Source organism: Buceros rhinoceros, unplaced genomic scaffold, assembly GCF_000710305.1.
Source record: "Buceros rhinoceros silvestris isolate BGI_N320 unplaced genomic scaffold, ASM71030v1 scaffold26202, whole genome shotgun sequence".
Classification (NCBI taxonomy): Eukaryota; Metazoa; Chordata; class Aves; order Bucerotiformes; family Bucerotidae; genus Buceros; species Buceros rhinoceros.
The window spans coordinates 1-12,876 of record NW_010399861.1 but is presented as its reverse complement, the minus strand read 5'-3'; the positions used below and the strand labels follow the sequence as shown (position 1 = coordinate 12,876).

Below are 12,876 nucleotides of genomic sequence, written 5' to 3'. Positions count from 1 at the left end.
CCAGCCACGGCCCCTGGCGGCTGCACGGCTGGGTGGCACACAGCCGCTCGGGTGAGGCACCCCACGCCGGACGGAGCCCTACCTCTGTCACAGGAGCCTCAGCACCACGGAAGGACAACTCTCCTGGATCCACCCACAAGGTCAAGTCTCTAACGACCGGTACCGAGGATTTCAAATTGTCAACGCTCCCTGTGTTCAAGGCTGAGAAATTCACAGGGGGACGCTAAAGGGACGGTAACAGGAATAAGGGTTCTTTCCCTTTAAAATGCCCAGCTTTACCATTTTTTCCCCCTGGCTTAATGATGTAAAGTTTCCACATACTTCCGGCCACGGGGTTGTAAGTGACAGCGATAATAACAATACATTGTTAGAATATCCTGGACTGTAGCAAGCACAACAGTCCGCATGGCAAACAGCTTCACTAAATGCATCTAACAAAGGACACGTGTCCGAGAATTACACACGCATCGTTACGGAGCCAGAGGGCCTGTGGCTGAGGCGGAGGAGCGTTCACACACGGGCCAAGAGGAATGCAGCAGCCAGAAAGCGGCACAAACCCAGGGCGAAGATGGCGAAGTGATGTAAGAGATGTTGATGGTGAAAGGGAAAGGAACTAGAAAAGAAATCTAAACGAGTTTGCACTGATACAGTAGGGGAGGCAATAAACGAAGGAAGGGTGTAGTCTGACGAATGTGAAAGGAAGGTGGGCCTGGCTCATTTTACACAGAATTAGAGATTAGTGTCAGAAAAGTGCGGTTTTCTGCTGGGGAGGCAGGAGACTAAGAGCTCGTAGAAGAGGTTTGGTTATGAGGGAGGAAAGGGCGAATGCCTTGGAAGAAGTGGCAAGGCCTGCTACGCTGAATGCAGGCAGAGAAAGCAGAACAGCGCCAGCGTCACAAGCTTCAGGGTCTGGGAAGTTCAGGGTGTTACCAGTGACAGTGCTCACTGGTCTGAGCCCATCTTCTAGTCAACTCCTGCCTCACAGGCTGTCACCTCCCCCTCAGGTCTCTCTCGCCTCTTATTCCCTCGATCCCCAGTTCTAACACCTTGTCTGTGCAGACGAGAAAAAAGTCATTGTTTTCCCTAACGTTATGGTGGCTGCTGCAAGGCTCAGAGCCTGCCAGGCGGAACCCAGCAAGACCACCACGGAAGCGTGTTCAAAGCCCCCTTGTGTCATCCTGTTCAAAGACGGTGGCCAAGCCAACGACGACACCAAAGACTTGTGGAAAGAAGACACTGTTTGGATTGCCTGACCGGGCGTTCCGCAGCTGGCCTGCTGCGCTCCGTGCTCTCGCAGGGTCTGCAGCCTTGGCGTAACCTTCCTCGCGGCACCTGCAGTTCAAACAGCCCTGTGTGTACAGGTGTGCACGCACACTAAGCCGAACGATGGAGGAGTCGGACCTTTCCTAGACCCTTTTGTGCTTTAAGATCAAACCCCTCATGTTGGCGCACCTCTCAGGTTTAAAGGATGACAGGGATCAGGGTGTGCGGCAGTAACTTCTCAGAAAGCTTTCCGCACCGTGTAGATTTGAACACTTGCCTGAACTGAGCCTACGCGGTCTGAAGAGCCTGACACCGCCAGGGGAACCTGAGCTCCTGCCCGTTTCACGTTACAGCCGAGGGCTGTCTTTCAACACAACAGAACAGCTCCCTGTTGCACACTGGAGTCAGTGCAGGTGTTAGAGTGAAGAGGTCAGAGATCATTCCTCAAACAGAACAGCCCTTCTCAGCGGGGCTGTCTGTACGTACTCAGTACCACATACCCTCACTTCGGACCACAATCGTAAGAGTTCTCGCTGCTCCTCTCAAGCCCAACAGGCTATGCAGAATTTTTAACTAAAGCCCGAACCTTGGGCTGCCAGAACACCCAGGACTTCTGGCAGAGAAGCCATCCAGCTTAGGGAGGGCGAGGCTGCCTGCCCACAGCAGAGCGCTCCCTGCTCGTGACGGAACGCGAGGTGCGGGGAAATCAGCTTCATGCTGGCACTTGGAGCACCTAGAGACGGCAGCTGGAAGAGGAAGTATTTCACACCGAAGTGCAAAAACTTGGATGGAGATGTTCTTGATAGACAAACACCGTGCTGGGGCCCAATCCTGACACTAGAGCTGCATGCTAGGGAAACCAGATCTGCTCAGATTTTTAAGCACCGAATTTACAGCTTCCAAACCAGAAATATGTCTCTGCGGTTTCTTTTCCAGTACAGCACACTGCAATAATGTCAACATTACTGAAAACATTTCTGCTGTGGCCAAATACGTCTGATAAACGCTGATTATTTCACGCACATCAGTGGCTGCATTGTGATACATCTGTGCAAATGTTCTCGGCTCAGTGAAACGTTATCAGATGTAGCCAAGTATTCCACAAGAGAACCAGCTCTTACCCTCTTCCTTTGCTCCCTCCAGGCAGGAGGACAATACAAAAGCTTGCCGAGGAAAAGACCCCTCTGGTGCAGGACCCTAGTCGCAGGAAGTTTAACTCAAACCGGGACACCTCCCAAGGCCTCTCTGCAGGGAGGGAAGGACTGGTTCAGCCCCTGCAGCTCTGCCTCTGTCCTCAGGCACTGCCCTCTGACAGCCACGTAACGGGACGAAGAACGGCCCTACCCGAGAGCCCTCTTCCCAGCTCATCTGTCAGGGGAGCCACGGCACGCTGAGGGGACCGGGGGAAAGCAGAAACCGGCACCGACGGTACTGTAACAGTGCTGTTAAACCTCTGAAGGGCTGCGTGTCTTACTGCACCCCAAATCAGGGCGTACTGGGAGCACGGGAGGGTCACAGCGCCAGAGATCCTTTCAACCACCTCCTTCGGGGTTGTAAAGGCTGTGCCGTGTCCGTTAGAGGAAAACCACAGAACTGCCGCTTCACGTTTATCTTCCTTTCACCCAAAAGGAAAGCTACTGCTTCGGTGGAGAGAGCACAGACTCTTGAGAGCCTGCAAGTCCTCCTTCCTAGCAAGACACACCGAGGGACTGTAACAGGGCTGAAGAGAACCCCGCAGCGCTTACAGTTAGGTCTTGTTCATGACTTCCACTGTGGAATAGTGCCACTTTGGTTCTACCTTTCCCAGGTAGGGTCTTGGGATATAAATGGGTTAGTAATGCTGACTCTCTAGATGTCGATGCTGGAAAAAAGTTATAAAGAGCAGCTACTGTACACAAAAGAACCCTGTCCAGGTATTGGTGCTTCTTCTGGGCCTTGAACAACTCTCCCTATGAAATATCAACTTGAAGCCCTACTTTTAGCACAAGTCAGGTGTTCTTTTGCTTGATTTTGGAAACAAAACTCTACAGGTTATTTATTTGAAGGTACTTTCCAATAAAAGATGATCAGGTGGTAAAAAAATTACCAGCACAGTTCCAAACAATGTAATTTCTATTTCAGACCGCTCATCAGACAAATGAGACTATTCCACTATAAGGTGACCTTTACAAATTGCTGTACCCCAGTGGTTAACACACTACCAAAAAAGGCGTTTACAATTCACAAGTGATTCTATTTTCCAATTGATATATCTCCTGTTATCTTTCTCCTTACCTATGACACAGAAATGAAAAATGGCAATGCAGCTAAGGGAACTGCAGCTGACAGACTCTCAGACGAGGATTCTGTCTGCTGACCAGTGTCCAGGTATTGAAAACACTACTGCTGAGAAAGAGCGAGGCCCGCCAGCACCTATGCACACACAGAGATAGCTTAGCGGTGAAAATGTCACCTAGTGATTACCATGAACTCAAAAACACCCTGCGGAGTAATTAACAGTCTGGGCAACCAACATAGGCCAAGACAGCCAAAAATAGCTTTATGGGACAGAGAAAAAAAGAGGGAGGAAAAGAGGCCCAGAAAAAAAATACTAGGCAGAAAGAACAATCTTTAAATAAAATAGACAAGAAACGCAAGAAAACCAAAGAAAAATTTAACGTCTTCCGCATTCTGCCTGCATTATCCACAGCAAAACCAGATACTGCACCAGAATAAAAGGAGAGACACGGGCAAAGAAAGTGTGCCCTGCCCACAGCGAAACACAGGCACGGAGCGTGACCTGAGCAGGAGACGGCGTTGAGCCAGTCCTCCCTACAAAGTACTTCAGCAGAAGTGCAGCAGCTCTGCGGCAGGCGTGAGGAGAGCTGCAGAGGAGCGGCTGGGGCGCAGACGGAGCTGGGGGGTTGCTCGCTCTCTCCCCCCTCCCCTCCTCGCACTGCTTGGCAGGGGAAAGCTCCCGGCCCTGTGATGGGAACAGAGCCGCCCAGCCCTTCCAGCCCACTGGAAACCGCTCCAGCCTTACTCTGTGCAGGAGCAACACCCGTCCAAGCGACGTCAGTGCCCAACTACATCCCAGACCATTAATTAGCTTTTGTGGTTGTTGTCGTTACCCAAGACACCCGTTCAACCTGTCCAGCGCTTAGCTACAGGTTTCTGAATTCACAATTATTTTGTCTTCTTTTCAGAGCAAACACTTTGGAACAGAGAAAATTATCCAGAAGGAGGAAGTTCTCTCTTGCCAGAGGAGACTGCGGTATAAATATCTGTGCTGGCAGAAAAGAATAAATAATTCACTAAGATGCCTTAAAACAAGATACAAAGATGACAAACCAGCTGCCAAGTACTATCTTTTAATGCCCTGAACGTTGTAACATTTGTATAATAAAAACTACGACCGGGCCCTTTTTTATAAAGAACGACGACCAAACCAGCCAAAGCCAGGAACCTGCAGACCCCTCTTTACCTCTCTTGATGTCATCCAGCTGAGGCTCCGGCGAAGGATTGTCTTTCAGAGGCGAAGTTTTAGGTCCAGCCGCCGGCTTGGTTGGGGCTCTGAACTGTGGAGGAGGCTGAGACGCTCGTGCAGACTGTTGTTCTATTCGGGCTTGGATCTTACTGCTGCCCTCTGCTCTGAAAAATCAACCGGGCACGTTCAGCAGTGCTGCGCAGCTACGTGCACCTTTCCAAGACCCTGGTGCTAACGCGTCGCCCGCGGCTTCCCTCTGGACACAGCTCTGTTTTGTAAAGACCAACAGCGGGTGACAGCTTTCGGTACACAACCGCGCTTGCAATAACTGATCTGTACAACTATACCGCAACACCCTTGTGAGATGTGTCTCCAACTCCAGATGTGCTTCAGTGGTGCCAATTTCTCTACTAGAAGAACAATGAAGGCTTTAATTTAGCAATTAGTGTGTGTATTTTTTAAAAAAGAATAAGCAATCATAGTAATTTGAAGTAACCGCATGTTAGAGCAAATCCACTCATAACAAAATCCTGCTTAAAACAATCACAGCAAAAGAAACAGTTCTCTCACTGGCAATTAAATCATCTCATACCGATGTCTCTTAGAGGTCAACCTGAGGCGAGCAATCATTCTTACCGCTAAACACAGCAAACAGGCACATTTAATTCCGGGGTTTTTTTCATTTGCTATTATCCCTTCAGAACAGCTTAAGCTGCTTCCTTAGCGGGAAAGTCTCCAGAACAACGTGATGCCTGGCTGCTGGTTCAAACCGGGCGTTTCTTCCTGTTACTGAATCAGTGACGTCACTGAGATGGCAGCACAGCCAATATCCTTGGCAGAGAGAAACCCCAAACCACAGCGCTTCTTCAGGTCCCTCCACGGTCCACCACAGCGAGGTGAGTGTGGTGTATTTACCGTGGAACGCCAAAGCCTCGGGGGTAGGGCTTGGCGCAGCATAGCACAGAAGCAGCTCACGTGGGTATCAGAGCTCTGTCGGTCCTAGGAGGGTCCCAGCTCAGCAGAGTGACACGCTGCGCCGGTGAGCTAATCCCACTCACAAACAAGTTACACTGGCCTATGCGGAACTTCCAGGAGCTTCATCTAAACCAGTTCTGGGGTCTGAGCTAGTACCTTCAACACTAACTTGGGTATCTCTTTGAGTTGCAGATGCAATCTCAGAAATTCAGGATAGAACCGCAGCTTTGGACACCACATGGTGTCCATCCAGCTCACAGGGTCACGGACAGCAGCGGCGAGGGCTTGGGAACACCCTCGCTGCATCAAGGGAAAGGTAAAAGCAGAAGATTGTTTCCAGTATTAACTACGCTCTTGGAACTACAGAGGGTCTTACGTAGAACAAGTGCAATTAGTCCCGCCCAAATGTCATCAGGGTGTTAACAACAAAACTCTGCTCCCCCAGAGTGTCAACAGGTCATAAAAGATCAAAGGAGCCGCAGAAGTAACCCGCTTCTGATCCAGAAAACGGGGTGACTTTGCAAAGCACTACTCCTCACAACAGGGGTCCCCAGTTTTTTACTACCCTGCCTGAGCAAGGGTAAATACCTCAGGTAAAGCTGAGGTATTTCCCACCTCACCAGAGCCGAAACTCGGTGCATACAAGACCCCACTGAGCCCACGCCCTCCTGCCGCTCCAGCTGGGACATTCAGTTCTCATCTACGACAGGCTCATATCCACTGGGCAAGGTAAGCGATGCTGAAGGATCATCACGCAGAGACTGCAGGTACCTGCAGAGCCGCAAGACCACTAAAAACGTTCCACCGCACGCTTCAGAGCATTGTGCAGTGAAGTAAAGGTATCGGGTCAGGGAGGATTTCGGGCCTCAGTAATTCTTCCAGGAAAAGCCTCACAGCCTGTATTTCTACGCTCCTCCCTCTGCTGGGTGCTCTGGATTTGTGTTCCACTTGATACGTCCCTGTTCCAGCGCAGGGATGAGAGCTTCTGTTCCCCAAGAGAATACCATTAAGGCTCCGTGACTCCCACAGGAAGCCGTGGGGAACAGACCTAGAAGCCCAACAATCCTTTTGACAGCCTAATATTTCCACGGCCTTTTTCAACCAACTAGAGACTCCTGAAACACATCCCAACCTTCCGCCAGCTTCCAAAGCTTCGCATCACCAGAGGGGCTTGTTCGCTGCAAACTAGAACAACGTCCTTTCAGCAGGGGGGAATTTACACATTCTTTGCTCTTGGATTCACACTCCTGTTTGCATGTTTAGGGAGGATAATTGTCAATGTAAAGCCCATAAGGCTTAGTAATTAAACACCCTTACAACACAAAAAAAGACAGGGTTCTGGTTCAAGACAGCCTGAGGAAGATACCTCAAGAGAGCCCTGTCCCCAGCTTTACCTTGTCTTCTTGACTTGAATGCTGCTGCTGAGCTTTTCCAGCACATACTCGCCGGTGTCGTGGTTGATAATAAGCACACAGTCCTTCTGATACGGCCTTTTATTTCCTTTAAACACAGTCATGGGTGGAGTCGAGCCCTGGTATCAAAGAGAGAGCACACACTTGTTTGGTTACACTCCCCACCCGCAGTTCACAAACACCAAGATAAACGCGCGTGCTGTCCTGACCTCGAGGGGAAGCGGGTCGCGGCAGCTCCTACAGAAAACGCCCATTCATGAAAAGGGGAAACGCAGCCACACGCAGTAGATCGGACGTTTCCTCAGAGCAATATTACGCCTTTCATCTTTCCAAGCGTCTCTGCAGTGACAAAAGCCCCTCTCCACAGTTGCCATTATTTAGCTCTCGTTCCCCAAAGGCTAACCGAACAGAGCCTGCACGCTGGCCCTCACAAGGGTCAGCAACCTGCAGGGCCATTTCTCCTCTGGAAATCTCAGGTTTGGATAAGAAATAAAATTCTGATTCATGTAGCAGAACTGTTGCCTAAAGAAATATGTTGTCAGCTGCAAAATAATTTACGCGGCTTTGTACTTTGTATCTGTATAGCTATACCGATATATATCAAAGGCGGTATTTTCAGAGGGGATTACCAACAAGTGCCACAAACTATGTAAGATCAGCTGCTGTCCTCAAAGCCAGAGCAGCACGTAGATGCCACGCAATCATACCAAAATGCCTTCTCAAAGCCAGGGGGGTATTCCGGCGCCGCCCCGCAGCTACCCAAGCCCACACAGTGCTGCACGGAGCCATAAAAGCCCAGTGGCTCAGACTTAGTAAAGCCACAAAGACGAGCTCAGGTGGTGGTGCGGTTAGTGCGGGGACGGGGCTCAGCTGTACCGTGTCCCCGCGCAGGCTGGCTCAGGCACCGGGTCTGGGGCTACAGGAAGCAGAATCTGTGGTCTGTCTGCACACAGCAGCACGGACACACGCCCGGACGCATCAGAAAAGGACGTGTTACTCCAAGGGGATATGCAGAAATACGTTCTCAGCTATGAAACCTGCTCAGACTTCTCTGTAACATAGAGCTGCATACAGCAGAAGTTATAAAAAAAAGTTTATTCATGTGCACCTTTGCACATGCTGTAGGAAAGCAACCAAAATCAGGGAGAAAAGGAAAAAGGAAAAAAAACCCCACACCCTTCTACATGTTATTCTGAGTAGCAAAAATGAACACTCATATTTTAACCAGTCAGGGTGCAATTTCTATTCTCCACATTGCTCATAAATAGAGCACGTCGGAATTTAAAATGGCTTCAGAACAGCAGGAGTGAAAAAATAACAAATTTCCAACGAAGATACAGATATGGTTCAGAAAAGTGTCTCAAGACAGTCTAGCCTTCACAGGCACATTACATTTTTATCATTCCTACATTTAAGAGGGGAAAGCTCCATTTAGGAGAGTAAAAGGCAAGCTGGAAGTCAAACCTTGCTTGCTGTCGACAACTAAGTCGGGAAACGCATAATGCACAAATCTAATGACTAGTGACCAAAGCTTGTTGACTATCGTTCGCTACCCAGAAGCCTCCTAACTCAGGAGAGGTTCTGATTTTGGGTACAAAAATAAGCAGAAACAGAACCCTGCTTAAGCAAATCTACAGTCCCACCCTTCTACTTACAATGAAGAGTTTAGGGTTTATGTCAGTGCCTAAATAACAACGTCTGAGAGATTCTGCTGACTGCAGGACAGGAGAAGGTGGTAGGTGACACTGGTGACATTTAATGGGTTTGTTTTCAAGCATGAGGGTTTTTCAGCAAATAGAAATTATTCACTTCCCCAATCAAGACTGTTTTTTAAATACTAAAGCCACTAAATCCACATGTAGAAACAGTATTTCAATTTATCCAAGCAGCCAGGAACACCAAAATATCTTCACTCAACAAATGATCAGAGGTATCCTCAGGGACCAGCAAATTCCGAAAACCAACTCCGAACCTGAATCCCATCCAGCTGTCAGGCAACTGAGAACAAAGCAGGATCCAAGAAAGTCAGTACACCTCGTCCGGATGGAAGGACCCCAGAACTTCGCCCTCTGTTCCAGTACACCCAGCGCTGCCCGGCTCTCTGCCCAGCGCACGGGCAGCAGTGCCTTGGACCAGCACGGCGGCTGTGTGCAGCGCAGCCCAAGCCTGTGTGGAGCTGTTCGTCCTCACGAGAAGACAATCACATTAAAACTCGTCGGCACAGAGTGGGAAAGGGACCTTTCGAGCGTCGTTGTTCAACACAGAGGAAAAGCGAACACCGCTGTCCCCAGTAAGTCCAAGGGGAGCGCCACTGCGATCAACCCCACTCGCAAGCAGCACTGCCGTGCTCATCATCTTGGCAGGCAAAAACCAGTCAGTAAGTGACCTCCCGCTGCACGAAAGGTGACCGAAGCCGTGTAAAACCTGGGGCGGGGGAAGCAGGCGCAAGCCTCGTTCAGTGGGAATTACCACCGTACGGCTGCCCACCAATGCGAAAGGCCAGCACGGCACAGTAACCACCACCTAACGGACCTGGCTCACCGCTTCCAGACTGACTGGTGCCCCCTGCAAGCCCCAGCCCTGTCCACGCCTGTGACTTCTGGTTTGTTGGCTTGACACACAGCGTTAGCTTCGGCTAAAGAACCAACCCGGCAGCACGCGCTGCCTTTAGTGCGGGTGAGGAACCGCCCCGCCTGCAGCTACAGAGCAGCTGCGGCAACACACAGCTCCATCGCCCTCCTACCGCTGTTCCACTGCCATCCTCACGCGGGAGACCTTTGTGGCATCGTTTGAGGAGGACGCGGATGGGAAACCACCTCCACCAGGCACAGAGCTTCAGCTGACAGGAAGAGTCACCCTGTCGTTCACGGAACAGTGGGAAGGAATGAATCCAAAGCAAAGGGCAGGCTGGTACCTCACAGTACCGCCCCTTTCCTAAAGCCAGGCACTGCGCGTCTGGCTGCTCCAGCGTTGAGCCCGCTCACTCGTATTAGCGATAGGGAAAACGGCGTTTTCGTTAGACCGCAACCACACTGCAGGTCTGTGAAGAGTCAGCAAGGACGCGCATATAACGAACTTACCGGAACATGTGGCAAGGTGATTGTGACATCATCTCCTTTCCCCACCTGGAGGTCCCCCTCACAAGAGGTGTCAATCGATGCTGGCTTAAAATCATCTGCAGAGGAAAACAGCTGCGATTACCTTTCGGAGGGTCTCCAGAAGTGTCACGCTGCCCTGCCCAGTCCCTGCCCAGGTGCTGTGACTACAGGGAATGCTGAAGCTCAGGCTGGTGTTCACAGCAGGGCAGGATAACGCACCGGTACAGTGTGTCTATGCTCAGTGCTCCAGCTGCACCAGACTCTAAACTTCCTTTTTAAAATGGAAATACGGTTCTAGACCTTGTGTTTGCAGACCAAAAGCAGACCTCTCCAAAGCCCAGGCTTTGAGCGACACTTAATTCTGCAGGCAAGTGTAAAACAGTACCAAGCATCTCAGAAAGCATCAACTTGAGGACCGGGGGGGGCTCTGCGTGGCTTCTGCCAGTTCCAAACCTGAAGACCCTCCCCATGACAAAGACTAACTTAGTGACACCACCTCATTCGCCCTTACTGATATTTCTGGCTATTTAACAGTATTTTAACTACTTGTCCAAGTTTAAGAGGCGTTTGGAGAATGTCCTTAATAACACGCTCTGAGTTTGGGTCAGCCCCGACCTGGACAGGCAGTGGGCGGTGGGTCCCTTCCAACTGAACAGAGTCTATTCTGTCCGATTCTTCAGCCCTCTTGCCTCCACAATATCTTCTCCAGGGTAGAGGAGACCTCAGATCTCACAAGTCAAAAACAAGTGCTTATTTGTTTTTAAAATAAGCGTACATTCAATTCTGGCATCTCGGGATATGAAGAGGTGCAATTACATTCACAATAAGGCTTTTAATTACTGCAAGAGGGAAGAAATTAATATCTCTGAAAAAAATTCCAGTGTAATTCCACTATGCAAAGCACATTTGCAGAAAAGAACCCCAAACCCCAGCTTGTAACCAGCTCTCACTCAGAGGATGTTCATATCTAACCGAGTTTTACTTTGACAGCACAAGCAGCAGCACCAGGCACACCTGACTTAATCCTCCTGCCTTCACCGCCAGACCCAACCACCCGCTCCGTTCTCATCCCAGCAGTCTATTTCTGGCCACTGCTGCCCGCCCACCCACCCCGTGTCCAGCTTGCCGAATCAAACCAGCCAGCCGTACCACCGCTGGAGGCTTTGCCAGCCGGGGATGGAGGGCTCCAGCCGCGCGGCCACTGCCTTCAAAGGGGTATCGCTATCACACCGCCTTCTTGGGCATCGGCAAACCGCGGGCACCCCAAACACTCGGCACCGGGGTTCCCCGTGCTGAGCTGGCTGGGGACACGCGCTCGCCTCACCTCGTGGGGATCGAGGGCGTGTGTCCCTCCAAACGTGCCCAGAGCCCTTCTCCCAAAAGTCCAACCTTTTTCAGATGTGTTTTCCAGGGATAAACCCGTTTTTCAGTACGGTATTTCGTAAACATTATGGAAAGGAATGAAGCATTTTAAGAAGCCAAACCAAATTTAGCCTGCACAATCCTCTTACTGTAGTTTGTGTGAAGAGGATTATGGGAACAATGCCATGCTCCAATCCCAGATAAATCATTCCAGATCAACAGTTAGGGAAAAAAAGCATAGCCAGGAAATGAAGAGACCTGGCTTGAAAGTCATGGATGGAAAACACAGCACACAGAGCGCTCCTCTGAAGCAGAGCTGCGCTCTTCCAGCTGCCTCTGAAAGGCTCTGCCTTGGCAGTCCCTGAAGAAACCCATCACGGAAGCACCGGAGATGCAGTGGACAGAGCTGGGGGTTAACTCAAACACTGTCGGACAGAACCCTCACCAACAGCTGGGCCGTTTCTAAATTCTGATTTATAAATGGAGATTTGCTGGATAAAACTGTTCAGCGTTCCGTAGGAGCAGTTAAATGTACCCAGCATGCGCTGCGGCCTTTTTTGGCATGGTGGAACTGCGAACAACCAGGGGAACGAAACACACAATTCAGGTGTTTATCCACTAGCCAGAGGTCACTACTGAGCCAAGCGGCTTTGCCTCCGTCACTGCCCACCGGCTTGTGCAAGAGTTCCATCCAGAAAGCTGCGCGCTCACGTGGCACCGGGTGACTGCCACCACCGCGCTGACTGGCCCCTGGTGCAGGAGCACGGCCAGGAGGCTGCCCTGCGGATTATGCATCACAACACAAAACCTCCCACTGTCAGCCGCAGAAATTCCCCACCTCGATTCAAAACCACCGAAACAGAAGTTTAGCATTACTTTCCTTTACTGTTGGTGATTTACAACTCATTTTGAATCCTGGACTCTTTCAGGGGAAGAAAAAGCAATTCCACAGAATTCAAGCACTGAGAAACAGTGAGCTTCTCTTCAAAAGCGCCTTCTAACCCGAAAGGAAGCGTACCCAGCCCTAGCTTAGAGCGCTTGCAATAATCTCTGGCGTCTTTATAAACCACACATACTCCTCCAATTTTTGAGAACCTTCCCATCCGCTCCAGGCCCCCTCAGGCCTCTCTCTCTCACTCCCGAGGCAGCAGCGGGCACGTCGGGGTCCCTGCTGCCCGCACTCCTGGAGGGGGCCGGTCACCGCTGGCTGCCGGGGACAGCGCTGATGGGTTACACGGGGCCTCATCGTGAAAACAACCAGTCGAAAACCGAACTGCGGGCGCCTGGGCTGCCGAGCAGC

The 12,876-nt window shown here is 50.7% G+C and overlaps 1 protein-coding gene across 1 annotated transcript in view; it reads right to left on the bottom strand.

Annotated features, from left to right (window-relative positions):
- Window positions 1-10,291, bottom strand: part of EAF1 (ELL associated factor 1) — a gene marked incomplete at its 5' end in the record, with an annotated part of 12,447 nt that extends 2,156 nt beyond the window's left edge. The window contains 3 exons of the mRNA XM_010131659.1: window positions 4,727-4,893; window positions 7,099-7,235; window positions 10,197-10,291. Coding sequence (XP_010129961.1) covers window positions 4,727-4,893; window positions 7,099-7,235; window positions 10,197-10,291 — 399 coding nt within the window. The remainder of the gene's footprint in view (window positions 1-4,726; window positions 4,894-7,098; window positions 7,236-10,196) is intronic.
- Between the last annotated feature and the right edge of the window lie 2,585 nt (window positions 10,292-12,876).